The sequence below is a fragment of the Grus americana genome, chromosome Z (genome assembly GCF_028858705.1).
Source record: "Grus americana isolate bGruAme1 chromosome Z, bGruAme1.mat, whole genome shotgun sequence".
NCBI classification, from domain to species: domain Eukaryota; kingdom Metazoa; phylum Chordata; class Aves; order Gruiformes; family Gruidae; genus Grus; species Grus americana.
Window position 1 is genome coordinate 40478400 of NC_072891.1, and position 19784 is coordinate 40498183.

General features: G+C 39.5%; 1 protein-coding gene across 1 annotated transcript in view; it reads left to right on the top strand.

The window, feature by feature from the left end:
- Window positions 1–11560: 11560 nt before the first annotated feature.
- The window catches only part of LOC129199297 (uncharacterized), a 35343-nt gene continuing 27119 nt past the window's right edge, over window positions 11561–19784 (top strand). Inside the window, exons 1-2 of the mRNA XM_054809566.1 lie at window positions 11561–11638; window positions 11819–11967. Of these exons, the coding sequence (XP_054665541.1) occupies window positions 11868–11967 (100 nt within the window). The 5' untranslated portion in view covers window positions 11561–11638; window positions 11819–11867. The remainder of the gene's footprint in view (window positions 11639–11818; window positions 11968–19784) is intronic.

Genomic DNA, 19784 nt, shown 5'->3' on the forward strand with positions numbered 1-19784 from the left:
CCCAGCAACTGGCTGCTCTTTGCAGCAGCTAAATCTGGGTACTGTCCAAAACACAGAACCACACAAAAAAAAGTCATTGCGAAACTATGCGCTGGAGAAAGCAGGAGCAGATTTCAGAAGGGAAAATACAACAAATGATCATGTGTTGATAGCTCTCCTCCTCTGCCACGGCCACATCCCTCACTGTAGTAAATTGCCATAAATCTTTTGGGATCATAAGATTAAAATGTTAAAAAACTAAACTCAAGTTATTCCCTTCACATTTTGACATGTCTGATGCTACTTCAAAGTGAATATATTAAGGTATATCTTTGCTCAGTGAAATTTTGAGAGAAAAAAGAGTGGAGAACGTTTGATGTGGCTTCCACAATTCACTGAGCTCCGGTGGCTACTGGTCCTGCTTCTTCTGCACACGAGCCCATGTCTAGTTGTCCAGGAATAAGACATGTCTAAAACGTAATATCAATGCCCTTTTTTTCTTTTCTGAAAGCAAACACCTGGAAACTGGCAGGCTTAATAGAAGGGCAATAACTGGCAACTACATAATTAGAAAGAAGTTGAAACATTCAGATTAAACTCTGAAGTTCAAAGTGAGAGTGGTTCACACAAGATGAAGGATTTCGCCAGCCTGCTAGGAGTGGTTTTCTGCAAGGACTTACTCACCAGAGCACGTCCAGCACAGTACCATGTGGCTTATCGCAAACATCTCAGATTGGCCCAGAATGCAATGCCTGGTGAAGAAAAAACATTTCCTGAACCAGAAGTATTTGCAACTAGCAGATTGGCCTCCCAGGGGCTGTGGTTCTGCTTTCTGCTGATCTGGACCTGCTACAACACACTGATACCTCCAGGATGAGGAAGTATGGCTGATCTGCCTCTCATGAACATACATGTAATGCAATCTGCCCTTGAAAGACAAGTGTAGCAATTAGTAAAATGAGGAGGAAGGGGAACAGACTGCTGGGTAGCATTTGAGGGCACACTCCCAAATTCCTCAAAGGTAGCAGCACATCATTGCATACACGATCCAGCATTGCTTAAACCTTCCACTGTTTAAAATAGCTCTGTAGAAACTGTTTGGGCCGTAAATGTGTCCCCCCAAGAGGGTCTGGTTGCAGGTGCTGGGGGTCAGCTCAGGATCAGCATAGCCAAGAGGGTCCCCATCCCACTGGGCCAAGGGTCCCAGTGGGGACCCTACAGCGGGACCTGTGCTCGGCTCAGCCTGTGGGCTGATGTCCTGCCTTGTCCCATCCCCAGGACAGTGTCTGATGCCTGGGGCTGGAGCTGCCCCCAGTGCCCCCTCCCAGCAGTCTTGCTCCTGGCTGGGATGGTGGGACAGGAGAGGCTTGCCCGCCCCCGTAGGGACCTCCCCCCCTAGTCCTGGCCCCCAGGGAACCCCCAGTACCCCTAACTCTCTAACAGAATTTTCCCACAGCATGTGGTTCTTTCCCTTTTTTCCTGCTAATTTCACATATTATTTGACAAAGGAATTTCAGGTATTTTCAGTAAGCTTAAGAACTGAAGGGGCCTACCAGCTGACAGCAATATTGTGAGCAAGCTGTCAGGTTGTATTTGGTTTTGTTTATTTAATTATGATATGTGAAATTCAGATTACTGCTGCCCTCCTGACCTTCTCCATGTCAGTACAACATTACCAGTCTTATTTCACTGGTGTCAGATGTTGGCCAAAACCTCTGTTTATGCTCTTTTTCTGGGACAGTTTCCCCTGTCTATTAATGACCATGGCTAATTACAATCCATTTATACTGAAAAGCTGGAAATCTGCAAATATCCCTGGTGTACCTAACTGAGTCTTTTGAAGTTCTGAAATAACCTAGAAAGCTGGGTTACACAGGCTCAAAGCATCTTTATAAGTTTTTGGCATTTTCTGGGTAAAGAAAATAGCACAGCAGCATTTACTGTGGGCGTATAAGGGCAGGAATCAGTGTGTTGCAAGAATTTAGTAAGACATTCTTTCAGGTCAACTCTTTTTTCTAATACACTTTCACAATAATTGGACTATTATCCCATTTTCATCATAGAGGTTTTTCACCTCTTTTTTATTATATTGTCTTTCAGGCCTGTCTTTCTACTTTCAAAGTGATCTGACGTGAAGGCATTGTGCTACAACTCATTGCAGGAGCTGTTGGCATTTGCTTTTCCGCTTTCTTAATGGGCGGGGAGATGTTGACTCATCATCTTCCTGAAGCTGGAGTGAGTCACCATCTGAGCTAGAGAGCTTTATTGTACAAAACACACTTAAAAGTACAATTTAATTAGAGGGAGCTTCAGTTTTTATTGTTAAGTTTTTAACTGTAACTCCATCATTTGTTTCACAAATTTGTAACAGTTTGTGTATTTTTTTTTTTTTTTTGACCTGGTATTGTCTATTCAGAAGTTGCAAAGCATGCAGCTACTGTTATAGTATAAATGGGACAAAAGGAAACATTTTTATTTATTTTTATACTCGTTGTGACATCTCTCAGTTACTGCCAGTATCACTATTTTGATACAATAGTCAATGTAGTATGGAATAGAGTTGCTGCTGAGAGAAATGGAAATGTTCAGTAAAAATAGAAAAGAAAAATAGTCGCTTTTGGTAAACTTTCAGATTTGGCCTTGCCAAATATTTCTCTTGAGGCTGGTGATAACAGCTTGAGTGGGCAGATGGAGTTTCCCCAAGCAATTCAATCTACACAAGATGATAGCAAAATGAGTCAGGAATTTTTGGAGGCTGGGAGAAAGATCAGCAGCCCTTACATCTATTTCAGAGGCTAATGCCTCCCCTGCTGTACCTCTGTGTTTGTTCTACCTGGGATGCCTTAAAGAAGACTTAATTTTGGGGGTATTTGGGAAAGGACCATTCTACCCACACTTAGCCAAAGAACACCATTCTACAAGTGACCTCCAGATTACCTATGAGATAAACTTTAAGTGGAAATTGATACTAACAAATTTCATTGTTATGAAATAGCATTATCCTGCAGGAGCTCCTCAGTGTACTAAATCAGACAATAAGTCATAAAACAAAGGTCTACCTATTTCCCACCAGGACAGTCATCCATTTTAAGCCAGCTGATAGCAAGCCAAAGCAACGTGGAATCTGCCTCTCTCATCTTTTGCACATTGTGACTTCACTTTTCTTCAGTAGCTTTTATCTCCATCCTACAAAACTGAAGAGAAACACATTCCATTTCCTTAGACAGCCAGGACCTGCAGGGTAACCAGCTATATTCACATCCCAAGTAATAGAGACAGTGCTATAGATGGTATAGATGTAAGAGCATGTAATGTCACTGCTGCATGAGTTACAGCAGTCCTACTGAAGACAGTAATACTTCCATGACATTCCAGAGCAAACCCACTACTTCCTGCACTGACATGTATTTACCAATTCCTGCACAAATTCCTGCTTTAGGAAGCATACTGAAGTATAGCACCTGAGGTGCTGGTAACCACCAGTGCAATTAAGAAAAGGCGAGGGTGAGCGCAGTAGGTGACTCTCTTCCAAGAGGCACAGAGGCACCATGTGCCGACCTCACGCACTCTCCAGAGACGTGTGCTGCTTACGGAGGCTCGGATCGGGGGTGTCACCGAGAGACTACCAAGCGTTGTACAGTCCTCTGACTGTTATCCGCTGCTCTTGTTTCACATGGGCACCAGTGATGCAGCCAGGAGCAGTCTGAGGACTATCAAGAAGGGTTACGGAGCCCTGGGAGCGGCAGTGAGGCACTCTGGAGCACAGGCAGTTTTTTCATCAATCCTCCTGGTCAAAGGGAAGGGGTATGAAAGGACCAGTCGAATCTGGTGAATCAACAAATGGTTACAGGACTGGTGCCACAGCCAGGGGTTCGGCTACTTAGGCCATGGGACTTGCTTTGAGAACCCTGGTCTACTGGGGTCTGATGGGGTCCATCTGTCAGAGCAGGGGAAGAGCATCTTTGGTCATAGGCTTGCCAACCTGGTGAAGAGGGCTTCTCCGGGCTGCATATCTAAGCAGCAGACCAGAGCGTCAAGGCATCCCCTTGAAGTGCCTGGTTCTTTCTCCCTTGGTACATCTGTGCTCGAACCGTGACATTCTTTTTGCTTCAATACTTGGGAACAATAATGATAATCTATCACCTCCTGACAACCTGATCCACTTTGGCCTGAGTCATGACCCAAAAAGGGGAGATGTCAGAAAGTTCTGAGTCTGTGCAACTGGTGGAAAGTACCAGAATATTTCACCATCTGAGCTGGGCTGGAGTGGAAAACTACCTGACAAAAGTCAATTATCTCAGACCCTATAAACAGCAACTCTAAGTAAGACCCTTTAAAGCTCTCCTGGATTGCAGCAGGCTGTGACCAGTACCCTCACCTGAACTGAGACACCTCTCAGACACAAACTTCGTGAGAATCATCTGCAGGGTGAGGCCAGCCTTCTTGAGTCTCAACTATTGCCCATTAAGGAATGCATTGTGCCTATTTACTCTAAATTTAAAGAAGGAAATTTTAACTGTAAGCTAGCTTACAGCCTTCTTGAGTCTCAACTATCACCTGTTGAGGGATGCTGTTGCATTGTGAGTTTTACTCTAAACTCAAAGAGTGAAATCCTAACTATAAGGTAGCTTCTTTCATCCACCTCTCTACTTATATAGGCATTTAAATACATATATTTGCCTTTACAAGTGTGGGTGTCATATATCACTGGGCCCAAATATTTCTGTTCATTTGTCTGTATCCATTTGGTTTATATTTTTTATATATATGATATATATATCAATATCTACCAATCTATAAAGTTTGATTTAAGATACCTTATAGTAAGTTAGTGTGAATCTTGTCATCTTTGAATCTGTATTTAAGTCACTGTATTCATCATAATATATTTACTGAACTACTTGTAAATCTTTAAAGTTAGTCAATCATTAAGTGCTGCTAAAATTTAATCTTTGATTTACCTTATACTATTAATAAATTCTGAATTGACTAAATTGTAACCATGTCAAACACCTTCATCTGTGACAGTCAGGCAAAAACACCAGGAGGCCTGCATGGATGAACAAGGAGCTGCTGGACAAACTCAAACAAAAAAGGAAGCCTACAGAGGGTGGGAGCAAGGGCAGGTAGCCTGGGAAGAATACAGAGAAACTGTCTGAGCAGCCAGGGATCAGGTTAGGAAAGCCAAAGCCCTGATAGAATTACATCTGGTGGGGGACGTCAAGGGCAACAACAAAAGCTTCTATAGGTATGTCAGTGATAAAAGGAAGATGAGGGAAAATGTGGGCCCTCTCTGGAAGGAAACAGGAGAGCTGGTTATTTGGGATATAGAGAAGGCTGAGGTACGAAATGAATTTTTTTTTCCTCAGTCTTCACCGGCAAGTGCTGTAGCCGCACTGCCCAAGTTGCACAAGGCAAAAGCAGGGACTGGGAGAATGCAGAACCACCCACTGTAGGAGAAGATCAGGTTCAAGAATATCTAAGGAATCCAAAGGTGCATGAGTCCATGGGACCTGACGAAATGTATCTGTGGGTCCTGAGGGAACTGGCAGATGAAGTTGCTAAGCCACTCTCCATCATATTTGAGAAGTCCTGGCAGTCCAGTGAAGTTCCCACTGACTAGAAGAGGGGAAACATAACCCCCATTTTTAAAAAGGGAAAAATGGAAGACCCAGGGAACTACAGACTGGTCAGTGTGATCCCTATGCCCAGCAAGAACATGAAGCAGATCCTCATGGAAACGATGGTAAGGCACATGGAAAATAAAGAGGTGATTGGTGACAGCCAACATGGCTTCACTAAGGGGAAATCATGCCTGACACATTTGGTAGCCTTCTATGATGGGGTTACAGCATTGGTGGATAACAAAAGAGTGACTGATGTCATCTACCTGCACTTATGCAAAGCATTTGACACTGTCCCGCATGACATCCTTGTCTCTAAATTGGAGAGACATGGATTCGATGGATGGACCACTCAGTGGATAAGGAATTGGCTGGATGGTCGCACTCAAGGAGTTGTAGTCAATGGCTCAATGTCCAAGTGGAGACCAGTGATCAGTGGCATTCCTCAGGTGTTAGTACTGGGACTAGCGCTGTTTAACATCTTTGTCGGCGACACGGACAGTGGGATCGAGTGCACCCTCAGCAAGTTTGCCAATGACACCAAGCTGTGTGGTGAGGTCAACACACTGGAGGGAAGGGATGCCATCCAGAGGGACCTTGACAGGCTGGAGAGGTGAGCCCGTGCAAACCGCATGAAGTTCAACAAGGCCAAGTGCAAGGTCCTGCACATGGGTTGGCGCAATCCCAAGCACAAGTACAGGCTGGGCAGAGAATGGATTGAAAGCAGCCCTGAGGAGATAGATTTGGAGGTGTTTGTTAAAGAGAAGCTCAACATGAGCTGGCAGTGTGTGCTTGCAGCCCAGAAAGCCAACCATGTCCTGGGCTGCATCAAAAGAAGTGTGACCAGCAGGTCGAGGGAGGTGATCCTGCCCCTCTACTCTGCTCTTGTGAGACCCCACCTGGAGTACTGCATCCAGCTCTGGGGACCCCAGTACAAGAAAGACATGGAGCTGTTGGAGCGAGTCCAGAGGAGGGCCACGAAGCTGATCAGAGGGCTGGAGCACCTCTCCTATGAGGACAGGCTGAGAGAGTTGGGGTTGTTCAGCCTGGAGAAGAGAAGGCTCCAGGGAGATCTAATTGTGGCTTACCAGTACCTGAAGGGGCCTACAGGAAAGCTGGAGAGGGACTGTTTACAAGGGCATGTATTGATAGGACAAGGGATAATGGTTTTAAGCTGAAGGTGGGTAAATTTAGGTTAGATATCAGGAAGAAATTCTTCACTATGAGGTTTGTGAGATACTGGAACAAGTTACCCAGAGAAGTTGTGGATGCCCCCTCCCTGGAACTGTTCAAGGCCAGGTTGGATGGGGCTTTGGGCAACATGGTCTAGTGGAGGGTGTCCCTGTCCCTGGCAGGGGGGTTGGAACTAGATGATCTTTAAGGTCCTTTCCAGTGCTAACCATTCTATGGTTCTATGATTCATCTTTGACATTACAACAAATTAGATTTCAATTTTAGTGAAAATAGATATACAATTTATTAATTTGTACCTAATCTGCATGATTCTAGATAGGTCCATCTAGAGTAGGGTTGTGTCATGGGTATCCCCATGATCCTATACCATGGGCTGGATGGCATAGAGCTTCAAATCTAGACACACAGCTTCTTTTTTAGTTTCATGCTTAAAGAAAAGGGGGAGGAGGGGGGGAAGATATTAATAAGACACATAATTGAATCTGTGTAATATCTCTTATGGCTTCTCTGTTAAAGGATATCTTTTTATTAATGTGTTATTTCCCATTCAGATCATGTTTCAGCTGCAGACCTCTTTGTATGTTTGCAAATAGAGAAAAGATTGGACAACATGCATTTGTGTCTTGATACTGATTCAAAATAGATCATAAATATTTTTGAGGAATTTTCTAACTGGGATGAATTGTATTTGGTTTTGTGCTGCATAAAATATTTATCATTCACGTCTCTCTTTTATCATGGGTTAGCCAATATTTAGTTAGTGCCTCATGAAATACTGAATTGGCATTGATCCTCTGGCTACAGGAACTCCATGCTTTAATCAAATATACACCTGCTTCTATAATTAGCTCTAATACTTACTATTCACTTAATTGCAGTAAATACCCTTCTGTAGCTCCAGAGATTTCTAGAAGTGTAAAGTGATTTTCTCTGTCTCATAATAAACCAAAGCTTTGCTATCCAGAAGACACAAAATGTTAGTGAAGTGCCCCCTACATAAAGAAATAAAAAATGACCATGCTGTAGTAGAAACAGGCAGAATAGCTATGTGTGAAGTCGTGTCAAGATGTCATCATTTTAGGAACTAGAAGTCTCATTCAGCTTAAATGATCTCAAGTTTTGTCACTCATTTTAATGAAACCAGGAATTAATCTTAGGATGCAGATTGAGAAACACTTCCAGAAGCTTTTTCAACTTCTGAGACTGCCTTTCGGGCATAAGCCCTGACTTCACTATGGTTGTGTGCCAAAGTAATTTGTGTGAGGAAAATCTGGACCTTCTAGGAAGCCTCTAGGAAAAAAAAGCTTTGGAAACCCAGGTTACACAAATCCTCCTCCAAATTGCAGTAGAGCAAAACAGACCTGTATGATGATGAAGTTGTGATGAAAAAAATAAATCACTGGGGAAGGTATCATCCAGTGCACATGCAGTGGGAAATACTGAGGGGACAAGACAAAGTAGTATGAACACATAAGCTTTTTATTGTCCTATACAGTCTGTAACGCTTATCAAAGTGTGTATGTGATAACACAAGTGGCATTCAAGAGAAGAGAATGCAAATGATAGAGTTGTACTTTAAAGAATTTGACCATATAAAACTGCTCTGGAAAGCTCTGATGGAGAAAAGTCTTATGAAAACAAGAAAAAAAAAAATGGGAGAGCAGGTGGCATGTCACAACTGATCCTAGGAGGAGTAGAACTGGGCGGCGCCTTCCAGTGAGACCAAGAAACAGAATGAGCAGTCCTCTGTATTTCAAAAGAGACTGAACCCTGCTGCAAAATTACATTGTTGTAACTTCAAAGAAATGAGACAACATTAACTAGTAATAAGTTAATGAGCAGATGAACCACTGTGGTGTTGCAATATGTAGGTTAAATTTAGCTATGTGAGATTTTAAAGCTTATTTGGCTTTCTGTTATTGATTTGACTCTTCAAAGTACCTTTACATCTACTGCTATTTCTGGGTTCTCTTTTTGCTTTAAAGAAAATTAATGTATTACACATTTTTAAATATCTCTGTAGCAAACTGTGCTGCTTTAGTTGTTTCTGTATGTTGAAATGAATACCAGTGAGTGGATCTATTGACAATAAACATCCAAGTTAAAACAATAAAGCATATCTTACTCCCTATCTACAAATACGAGCTACTATCATCTTCTGAAGCTTCAGAATCACTTCAGTCAAGCTGAAACCTGTTCACAGTGACATAGCCCTGGCTTGGCTTCCACTACCACACAGAAACAGGAATGGCATAATAAATGAATAATAATGAATTATGCTTTGCTCATTGTTTACATTCAGGGTGTGATAAGAACAGTCAGAAAAAACTGAGGAAACTAGACATTCCATTTCCTCTTGTAATACTCAACCTTAATTATTCCCATTATTAATGGGGGATTGTTGTGGTTAGGAAAAGTTGTCCAAGACAGCTTGGGTGTTACTATCTCACTGAGTAGCTTACCTGCCAAAATTAGGAGTGAAATTTCTGTGCAGAACAGAAAGAACTAATTGAGAATTAGTCAGTGGCTGCAAAATTGATTTGCTTCTATGGAACATTAGAATAGTTTCATCTCAGACAAAAGGAAAGTCTTCGTGTGCCGTTCCCTCAAACCTTCACAAAAACAAGGTACAGATAGGGAACAATCTATACTGCAGTATTTCATTTGAAGATGTATGTTTTCTGGCCTCCTTAATTTTATATGTTTTCTCTTCGTTGTTGACTTTCAGCAAAAGAATTTGCATCCGGGACATTGGTTACAGACTTCTGTATTCAGATGTTGAACAGCAATTGCTTGTTGTGTTTCCAGCTAAAAACCCAGAAAAGTGGTTTTGTGTTTCAGTTTTGCTTTAGACTGGGTTGCTTCAAGGTTGTTGCTACTTGGGAAGAAATACCACAGAGAGCACAATGGATGACATGGTGCAAGTCATAGTTATTCATAAGAAATTTTAAAGGATTTGGGCTTGTTTCTATTTCAAAGAGAAGAAACTTCAAGGCATGTTTGTATTTGTACTAATTTGTCCCATTATAGAACTGCCTAAAGGTACAAACTCAGATCTTGATTTGCATCTGAGTTTCCTCAAAGGGGAAAGGTGCAGATGTGACATTTCAAATGTGGCCCAATTCTATACTACAATAAAGTCTTTATCCCTGGAGTTGCTACAAGTTTTTCAAGAGAATCAAAATGATTGGGAATATGTAAAGAGGAACATGAGATTCCTAGACCTACAAGTTTACCTTCTCGTAATTATGCGTGAAATATTATTGATAACAAAATACCAGAGGCAAGAATGGAATAGTGAGTCTGAAGATGATGGTGATTTAAGAAAAAGACATATAGTGTAATTGATTACTAAAGGGATTTCTTGAAGGGTGTTTTAAGTAAAAATGTAAAGGTTTATCATGTAAAGATTCTTCCTAGCATAAGATTAGCAAGAACAAACATACTGAAAGGAGCGATCTTAAGATATATGTGGCACAGCCAATCTGTTTTATTGTGTTTGTTTAATAGGTAGCACAGTAGGTTCTAGTTCAGGACTAGGACTACTACACACACCTTAAAAGATTAAGTAAAGCAAGAAACATTACAGTGAATATTAAAAAATGGAAGTAGAGACCTAAAGTACCATAATTAAATACAACAAGACATCAAGTCTTTTTCTATTTTGCCACTTTCCTTTTTTTAGCAGTAGCTGTAGTGCTAATTCTATGTCATACCTAATTTTATTACTGTAAAAAAATTGAAAACATGATCTGTCATGTTTTTATTTTTATAAGACTGCATTTTTTTAAAAATCAAATGCTCTCAATTGTTCAGAACATTGATTTTCTCTTGTTTTTTCTCCTTTTCCATGCTTTCTTCTTTTTTTTCCCCTTATAGCAAGAGGCAAAAATGGAGAAAAAAAAAAAAGACAGAAGTGCACCTTTATTTTTTCCACAAAAAGAAAAACTAAAAAAAAAAATCCTTTTTTGTAAGGAAAGTACTTTTTCAGAGAAGCCTTATATATAGGTCCTGTATCATGCTATATTCTTCACATCCCAGTGAAGCTATAACATATTCAAAGTAGAATACTAGAGAAACTAGTCATACAAATTAATTAGTTGTGGATTATTTGGAAGAAGATTCCCATTGAAGCTGCCTCCCCTAAACCCACAGGGAGACTGCTTATTGAGTTAGTGATACCGAATGCCTTCCTTTTGGACTACAATCTAAAGGCAAGCTCCTGGTTTTAATCTTTTTTTGACATAAGGGTGGGGTATAGAACAATAGCAGTGAAGTAGAAATCCAGAGCCACTCGTCTCACCTGCCTAAGCTGGATCACACCAGCCTGCAAACAGTTTATTCTGTATTTGCTTTTTGCAACTGCTGAGTACTACTTGCTTCCCCCATTTCCTGCTGCTGTATTGTTCATATCAATATAGGAACATATCACAAGTTGTGTGCCTGGAGTTATTCCAAGAGAACAGCATATTTGACCCACAGTTCAAAACAACCTGCCTGTCTCGTTAGCTGAGACCAGTCTCAGCATAATGGTATTGGCAATGATAAATGCAGTTTTTTACCTTTAATTAGCAGAGAAGAGTGACTGCAATACACTTCCATTGAGCAATCCTCCAAAGCAGGGCAAACTTTCCTCTAATGTAATAACAGTTTCATCTGGGAGCACTTAATAACTCTCTTTATTTGAAATCAGGGCTGAAATTGCATAAAACACCCCTTATATCTTTACCAGTTTCACCACTACTGGAAATGTAGCAAGAGTATCATATTTCACATTCTTTCAGCTGAAACAAGGAACCGTGGACATTTGTAAAATATCGTATTGAAACCCTTCTAATCTTGTGAGTATTTGTGCTTTCCAGTATATAATATCTGCCTGTATTTTTTTCAGTTATAATTAAGTCTTCTACAGCTTTGAGTTTCATCCAGTAAGTTTTGGTCTCCTGGCAAAACAGACCTTGCTAGGCACAGGAAACAGTGAGGAGAAACCTGATTCGTATCTCCTGTTTTACTTTCTGCAGGTATCCTGTTGCCTCGTGAAGCTTTTGCATTTTTACAGATTAAATATTTATGTACAAAGTGTGGGAGGCTGTCAGAAAATACCAGAAGTTAACTCTCCCTTCTGTGGAAACACTGGTCCTGAGAAACAGACCGATTACAATGGATGAAGGTAATTTTTTTAGGACATAATGCTTATTTAGTAAAAAAAAAAAAATTGTTCGTGTATGTTCTATTGTGGCACACAGCTTTTGAGAGTGGAAGGGTGGAGACAGGCCACTATTATATTAAACAAGCTGAGTGAAAAGTGTGAAGAGGGTAACCATCTATTTTTAAGCCTCTCTGCTGTCAATGAAAGTCAAGGAAAAAAAGAACCCACTGATCTGAAAGACATATTAAAAGAGCTAAGTTGTTTACGTGGCAAAAAGATCCACAAGTGAATGAGGATGATTTTGAATACAGCTAATTATTTTTCAAAAGCTGTCTTACTAACCTAGGAAAACATATGTTCAAATCCCAGTGACTAGTTGGAAAGTTGTGTACGTGTGTTCATAAACATGTAGAAAAGTGTGATAAATGAAGGTCTTCTAAGTAAAGCCACTCCAGGATTTACAAATATGTTGCGGGTTTTTAGAAAGACAGGATTGAGTTTACACAGTTTAACAAGTCATTCAGTGTTATTTCAGCCATGGCAAGTTACCATGTGTGCTCGTGTTTATGTACTCTGTCTCCCTTTAGGCATGTCATTTCAAGAAATACAAAGTTAGAAAATGAACAAGAAGTATTGTACAAGGGAATGATCAAAGAGCTAATGAAAGTGGCTTCTGGTGAAAGACAAAAGTGGGTTTGATGGTCTAATAAAGTAAGAACCTTTAAGTTCTTCCTCAGAAGAACAAGTTCAGAAGGCTTCAAACATCTGCAGTTTGGTTGTAGGACAAGAAACAATGAACATAAATTTAAGGGGAAGGAGTTTTAGTTGGACTTTAAGCAAAAACATGCTAACTAAAAGGACATTTAACAAGATATTAGATAAGCAATAAAAAATGAATTAAGTAGTTAGTCCTACTTTCTTTTCTATGATGTATTTCGTTTAGGAATATTTTCTTGACAGCTTAGACCTTTGCTCAAATTCTTCTGTCCTTGCTGCTTATTCCTTCCCTGAAATCTTAACTCCTGTTTGCTGAAAAAAAGAATTTGCAAGGCAAATAATTTTACCAGAGGATTGTGCCTCAAAGAAGAGAACATAATGCCACAACAAAAGGATAAAAAGTATATATCGCCAAATTTTGTGGTTTACCTCCTAGATTTTCCACAGAGATAACAGGTATCCTAACAATGACATCTTAAAATTGTCACTAAATTGCAACTGTACTCTTAAAATTATTTTTGTTATATAGAATAACTCTTACAAGATATTATGGTGAGTGTTCAAACTTCATTTATTTTTTTTGATACACACCCTGAGGTGGCCATATTTAGGGGCTAGCAAGTAACCAAGGTTGGGCCTCAAAAATTAAAATATTCAGCATCTACAGTCATTTTTAGTTTGAGATATTTATCGCATATGCAGTGAGGGGTTCAGCTAAACAAAAGCAGATGGCCAGATTCTGTGAGTGCTTTTCAAGGGTGTGCAATTAAAAAATAAATGAACGGTTATGCAAAGCCCATAATAAAAGCAGGACGGTTTGCCTTGCCCCACCTTAGGGTGCAGGCTGCTGAAAAGCTGTGTAAGGGAAAGATGAGGAAGATTTGTGGCTTTTTCTATGCAACTTGCAGATCTTGTCCATAAATCATGAGGGAACAGTCTGCTCTTACAGAATATTAATGCACATATTTGAACCTTTCCCACACATATTAGTAAAAGTGGGGTTTTTTCTTCGATGTCAAATATACTTCTCAAGCATTATGACTGAAATGTAAATGTGTTACTAAAGATTAAAAAGAAAGGAAGATTGCCATGGCTGATTTAGATGTGAATAGCACATAGTGGGGCATAGTGATCTGTTTGTATTCTTAGGCAGCTGACTAATGAATGATCAAAGACTGGGAATAGCATGGAATATCAAGTCTAACCAATATGAATGGAATAGCTAAGTCTGTAAATAAACATACAAACTCACATCATTTTCCAAGGAAAGTTAAATCTAGATTCTTGTCTTCGCCCAGTATCTGTGGGGCTTATAGTATGAAATGTGTGCCTTCACTTTGATTTTCAAGAGAAAAATACTGATAACATCAACAAAATACAGCAAGAAAAAGCCTCACTGTCTGTGATAACAAGCTGTAATATTAAATGTTGACATCAAAGTTTTGTTCCAAATCGGCAACTTAATAGTTGAAAACTTCTGTATATGTTCTTCTTCAAGCCAATGCATTATATTAGGATAATTAAGGAGTTTTAATGTTGAAAGGAGAAGTCAACCAACTGACTGTGTAACCCTCTCTCACACCAGAAGTTAAGAATAACAAGTTAAATAACACCACTGATTGTCAGCTCTGTTAGGCAATGCCATTGGGCAAGGCTATTGCTTAAGGCAGTGTAACCTGAGAATGTTAGAGAAAAAAATGTGGTTTGACGAGAATGAATATGAAGAAAAAGTTTGCATAATGCATTTTCATCTCAAAAAAAATCTGAGTTGTAGCTTTTGAGAATGTAAACAAACCTCTACCTGTAAAATACTGTCAGAGTTCATTGTTAAATTTCTTTCAGGGGATGGGATGGAGTTGTAAAAGATATCCTTCTCAGAGGATAAATCTTCATATTAACAATACAAAAGCTGAATTCATGTAACAGCAATCATCGCTATATATGCAGGCTTAAATAAAAAAGAACAAGCTGATATCGATGTGATGCAGTGCTCAGTAAGAAGGACTAGACTAGTAAGACCATCTAGCCTATAGGTAAATAGGAGAGGCAGCTCCTATTCCATCTGCAAACAAGAGAAGAGGCCCCAAAAGGCCCATTTCCAACCACCCAGCTACACTGAATAGTGCAACTACATTCTGCTACTTGGCTGCTTCTATGAGTGATCATCAGCAGCAATAAACCCAACATTTTCCACTTTTCTGTAAGCAATAAAGAGAAACAATGTTTTGATTATCAGTGCTCATTTGTTCAGGGCATTCGGAGAACAGTTATTCTTTATCCACAACAAGTTTCATCCCTCATTTTCCATCATAATAAAAGGGGAAACTCTCTGTACATCTGCCCAACTCAAAGAAGCAGTCTTCTCTTTCACTATGGCTCTTCTATTGAATCATACTTTAAAGACACTTCCACCAACCCTGAAAGTCCTCTCTCACTGCCCTTCCTTGTCTTGCATCAGAGCACAGAGGGTAAGGAAGGATCCATTCAGCCTGTTGATGCTTTTATAAGAAAGCCTAGAATATGCACCGGCATTACTGGTAACATCGGATAGGAGAGAGTCTGTGCATTGGTAGAACAGTCCTGTAACAAGGAGCAATAAAGAAGCTTACTCTCAAAGTTATTAAAAGAACGTTTTTTTATATATATTATAAATATTCCTTTGTCATTGCAGACAACCTTTTTTTGTGAGATACTGCTACCTCCCTAAAAATGAGTGAGTAAATTCAGAGATATTACTCACAACACAGTGGTTGGGCCCAGACCTAGCACAAAGTTAATTTGCCTCAACTGCTCCTCACAAATCACAGATTTAAAAAAATTCCTGCCCTGGCAAGGTTTGAGAAATTGCTGTGAATGCTAAAAGTCACTCCATTATTTTGCCATTTTGATGAAAATTGCTGTGTTCTATGCCTTGACATGCAACAAGTCATACAGTAATACACACAATGACTGTTAAATACTACCAACAAGAAACAGACACAAAGATATTCTTGTTTTTACATCTTTTTCTGCCATGGCCTTGAAATGTCTGTTGAATGCACAGAGCAATTAATCTGTGTGGGGTTTATCATACTCATATAGTGAAGTGCATGAATATTTTAACTGTGTGCATGATTGCTTTAAACACTTCATTTGCAGAGTCAAGGAAAGATATCACACAAACCTAGCTGATTTCTCCACCCCTTTACGGCATCCTTTCTTTGATGTCTGGAGCACCCCTCAGTAGAATAAGCTGTGCTTTATGTCCCAGCAGTTCTTCCCAGCCATGTGACACACTTGCAAAAGTTGCAATTTGAATGAATTGCATATCTGATGATTTACAGAGACTCTCAGAGCCCCGTTATCAGAGCTGGTTCGGATTAGCTCTAAGAGTAACCAGAAGCCAAGGAAAGCTCACACTCATTTTGAGAGCAGAGGACTGTTTTAGCTGTTTACCTATATCTTATATGACACTTAGCATACAACATTGGTATTAGAATTTCCTGCACAAGGAATCCCCAGGGGATCAGCCCTATACATCTGTGAGATGACTCTTAATCCTTAATATCCTAAGAATTTCTATAGTGATTTTTTTTTAATCCAAAAGGCATTACATTAATTAATGCAGTAGCTGGCAATATTCCATGTAAAATACCCTACAATGTGGACTGAATACTCAGACATTATATTAAAACTGGTCCAAAGATATAAAAGCTCTATGTGAGGTTACACTATTTTTTTCTTGACCATGTACAGATCATGAACACACTCTATCAGAATAAAATGACTTTTCTTAATCTGTCTCTATGGAGATTTTCTTTAAATAATGTACTTTATATACTAGAGAGTGTGACTTTCTCCTTTTATTATAACATATGATAAATAGGAATTCCTAATGATCTTTCCTAAATTGTCTTAGATGCATTGCTATCTGTACTATGCATATTAACTAATTATTTTGTTTTGTTTGTTTTATTTTTTTAACAAAAAGCTCCATTAACCACTGGAATAAGAATTACTTTTTCAGAATATGTGATTTGGTGTGGTTTTTTCTGGTCTTGGGTTTTTTGTTTGGTTTTGGGTTTGGTTTTGGTTTCTCTTTTACTGAAACCAATATTCCTATTCTGAAGAAAGTATTCCCCTGTCATCACTATCCTGGTTCTGGAAAAAGAAGAATTCTGTTTCTCCTGCTGCTATAAGCCAAAGAAAAACAGGTAACATTAGCCTCTTTTATTTGCAAACATTTGCACACACCACATGGTTATAAAGCTATTAAAAGGCATATGGCGCCACTATAATGGAGGTGTGGGGTTTTATTAATTATCCACCAAACTTTTTAAGTGGTAGGATATAACCCATTGAAGTGCAGCCTGAGAAAAAGATGTCAAGCTGTTCCCCTTGGCTAATGGCCTGAATCACCCCTTTCAGCAGCTAAACTGTACTGCCTGTTTGCTGCAATTGCAGGTGTAACACCTGCGGAGCTGGGAGCACCATCTTAGACCAGATTGGAAACCTTCAATAGGCCACAAAAACGGGACTGTGTGTTTGAGGTCTCTTGTCCCTTAGGCTGGAGGCAGTGTGGCTGAGCCAAGAGCACATATCTGACTTCTGGAACATTGCTTATACCAGTCTAGCTCTTTTTATAAAGACAATCTGTTCTGTTCCAGTTTAAGATCAGGGGTGCAAGCAAATTTTCAACCATTTTCTTTTTATATTTCAATGTGTGGGTGAGAGGGAAAGAAAAGAGTATTTGGAAAAGTAGACTCTCACTGTGTCATACCTATAGCTGATTTCAGACATGACCTTAGAATGACACTGACTGGCACATTAGCATTGTGACAGCCCAAGTATCTTTGAGATTGGAAGACGAATGGGGTAACTCCTCTTTCCATCCAGGGCTTTAGCATGTATTACAGTAGCCCCTGGCCCAATTGTTTCAATATGCCAGCTAAACTTTTGTGTATTATCGTCAGACAGTTGTGTGTTAGCAGTCACTGTGCTGCTTGAGTGGAAAATTATGACACTGTGTGAAATAGTATCTGTTTCAGTGACTAAATACTCGACTTGCCACAACTAGCCAGCCTAGGTGGGTCCCTAGGTAGTTTTGGGACAGAACGTGAATATACCTGCCACCTATGGGAACATCAGTAATAAGATTGCAGTAGTCTTAAAACCATAAATAACACACCTGTTAAACACATGACTCCACCTTCCCCCAAGGTTAGTTTGAGACCTAATAATTCAGTGACTCCAGCTGTAGAAAAGTGACTGATCTATAAGGTTCATAATAGTTTAAAAGGAAGATATCATACCTCTGTTAACAAGCCATACGACTGTTTCGACAACTAGAACAGAGAAATTTTCATGGGGTTTTGCCATTTTCTAACTCTATGAAAATAAACTTAATCATGTGGTAGTAAAAAACCAATCCTTGCGCCACTTTTCTTTGTCTCTTCCAAAGATGAGAAGAGGGAGACATGAGGTTTTTTAAGTCTTGACCTGATACTGCATTCAGTAGAAGTAACCAATTCAAAATACAATCCTCTTTGCTTTGTGGTTAGCAAATTTCAGAACTCAGGAAATTATTGCCCTTAAACTTTGAAGGATTCAGCAATGTCAGCTGCATAAGTTCTCATTCCACTGGAGATTAGGAAGTTGAATATCAGGTTATGCTTCAGTGAATTAGCACACAGGCAGGAAAGCTCAGCCCCATGGCACCCCTTTCTGCATTGTTTCTTGTGCTAAAATTTTCCATGCTGCACTGCTCACCCATGAGCCAGTTTCCTTACTATGATGCAGCATAGGTCTGTCTACAAAATTTTCTGAAGCTAGTTTCAATAATGTGAGACTTGCGTAGGCCTGAGGCAGGTTCTCATGACAGCTGCTCAGATGTTTGTATATGGGACAACCACACCACATGATGTTTGATTTGCCGGTGCTTTTTGTGTACTGCTCGTGATCACTAAAAGTACAAAAATTGTACCTACATGAGGACTACCTGTGTGCATGTTGCCTCAAATTACAGCTACTCTTACCTCAAGGAAACTGCAGACTTCCCTAGCTTTATATGCACTATCTAATTCCAAAGCCCCTATGGTTTTAAATCAAAGCTTGTTTCAGTGATAAAGTTGGCATGCAGCATTTTGGGGCATGAAGCTCCCATTTCACAAGGTCTGATCCCATGAAATGTCCTTTGCTATTGAGATCCTGAGCACAGCAGCATTTTGAGGGGATTGCTCTATGTGACAGTAATTGTAAATGACCTGTCAGAACTGGTCAATGTCGTCCTGCCCCTTTTCCATTCAGCAAACTCACAGATAAATCTGGAGTTAAATGTAGAGACTGGATTACCATCAGAATCTGGTTTTCTTGAACTCTATCAATATATTGCACAATTCAATGGGCAATGGAAATATCTTGCCTAGAGAGAATGAGAATTTTTGTCATAGGTGAATTTTTCCTCACTAGAAAGGGAAGAAGAATTTCCTGAAAGTAAAACAGATGATATAAAGATGCTCTCATAAATATTTAAGTTGATGGTGAATGGTGATTTTCTCAAATGATAACAGTATATCTTGAGATGATGCTAATGTGGACAAATAAAATCATATTAATTATTGTATCTGGTCTTTGTGACTAACTTATACTAAATTCTTATTTCTGATATTTATTGTACAGAGAAAAAAAATACTATTAAATAACAGATATCAGTCTTTTCTGGACAGAAGTTATGACCTTCACATAGCTCCTTCTGTTTTCCCTCAGACCCTGGCTGCAAGCAATTAGATACAGTCAGAGCAAATAACTCTAAATTCATGTTATACTGCCTTAGGACAGCAATTGGATTTAAAACATTCCAAATACAGTCAAAAAAGGTTTCTGTTTTCCATCTTTTTTCCATCTTGTTCCCTTCTTCTGTTGCACAAAATGAAGTGGTTGCTGCAAGAGACACAACACAGGAAGGTCTCCTCTTCAGAATATTAGTCAAAGTTATCTTGATGATTTTGATCTTACAATAAAAAAAAAAAATAGATTTTAAATACAGGATTCATGTGCATGTATGCATTATCCAGGTTATACTTTTTGGCACAATGAAAGGATTACAATTTTTCTTTAGTGTTTCATTTGGACTGATTGCTATT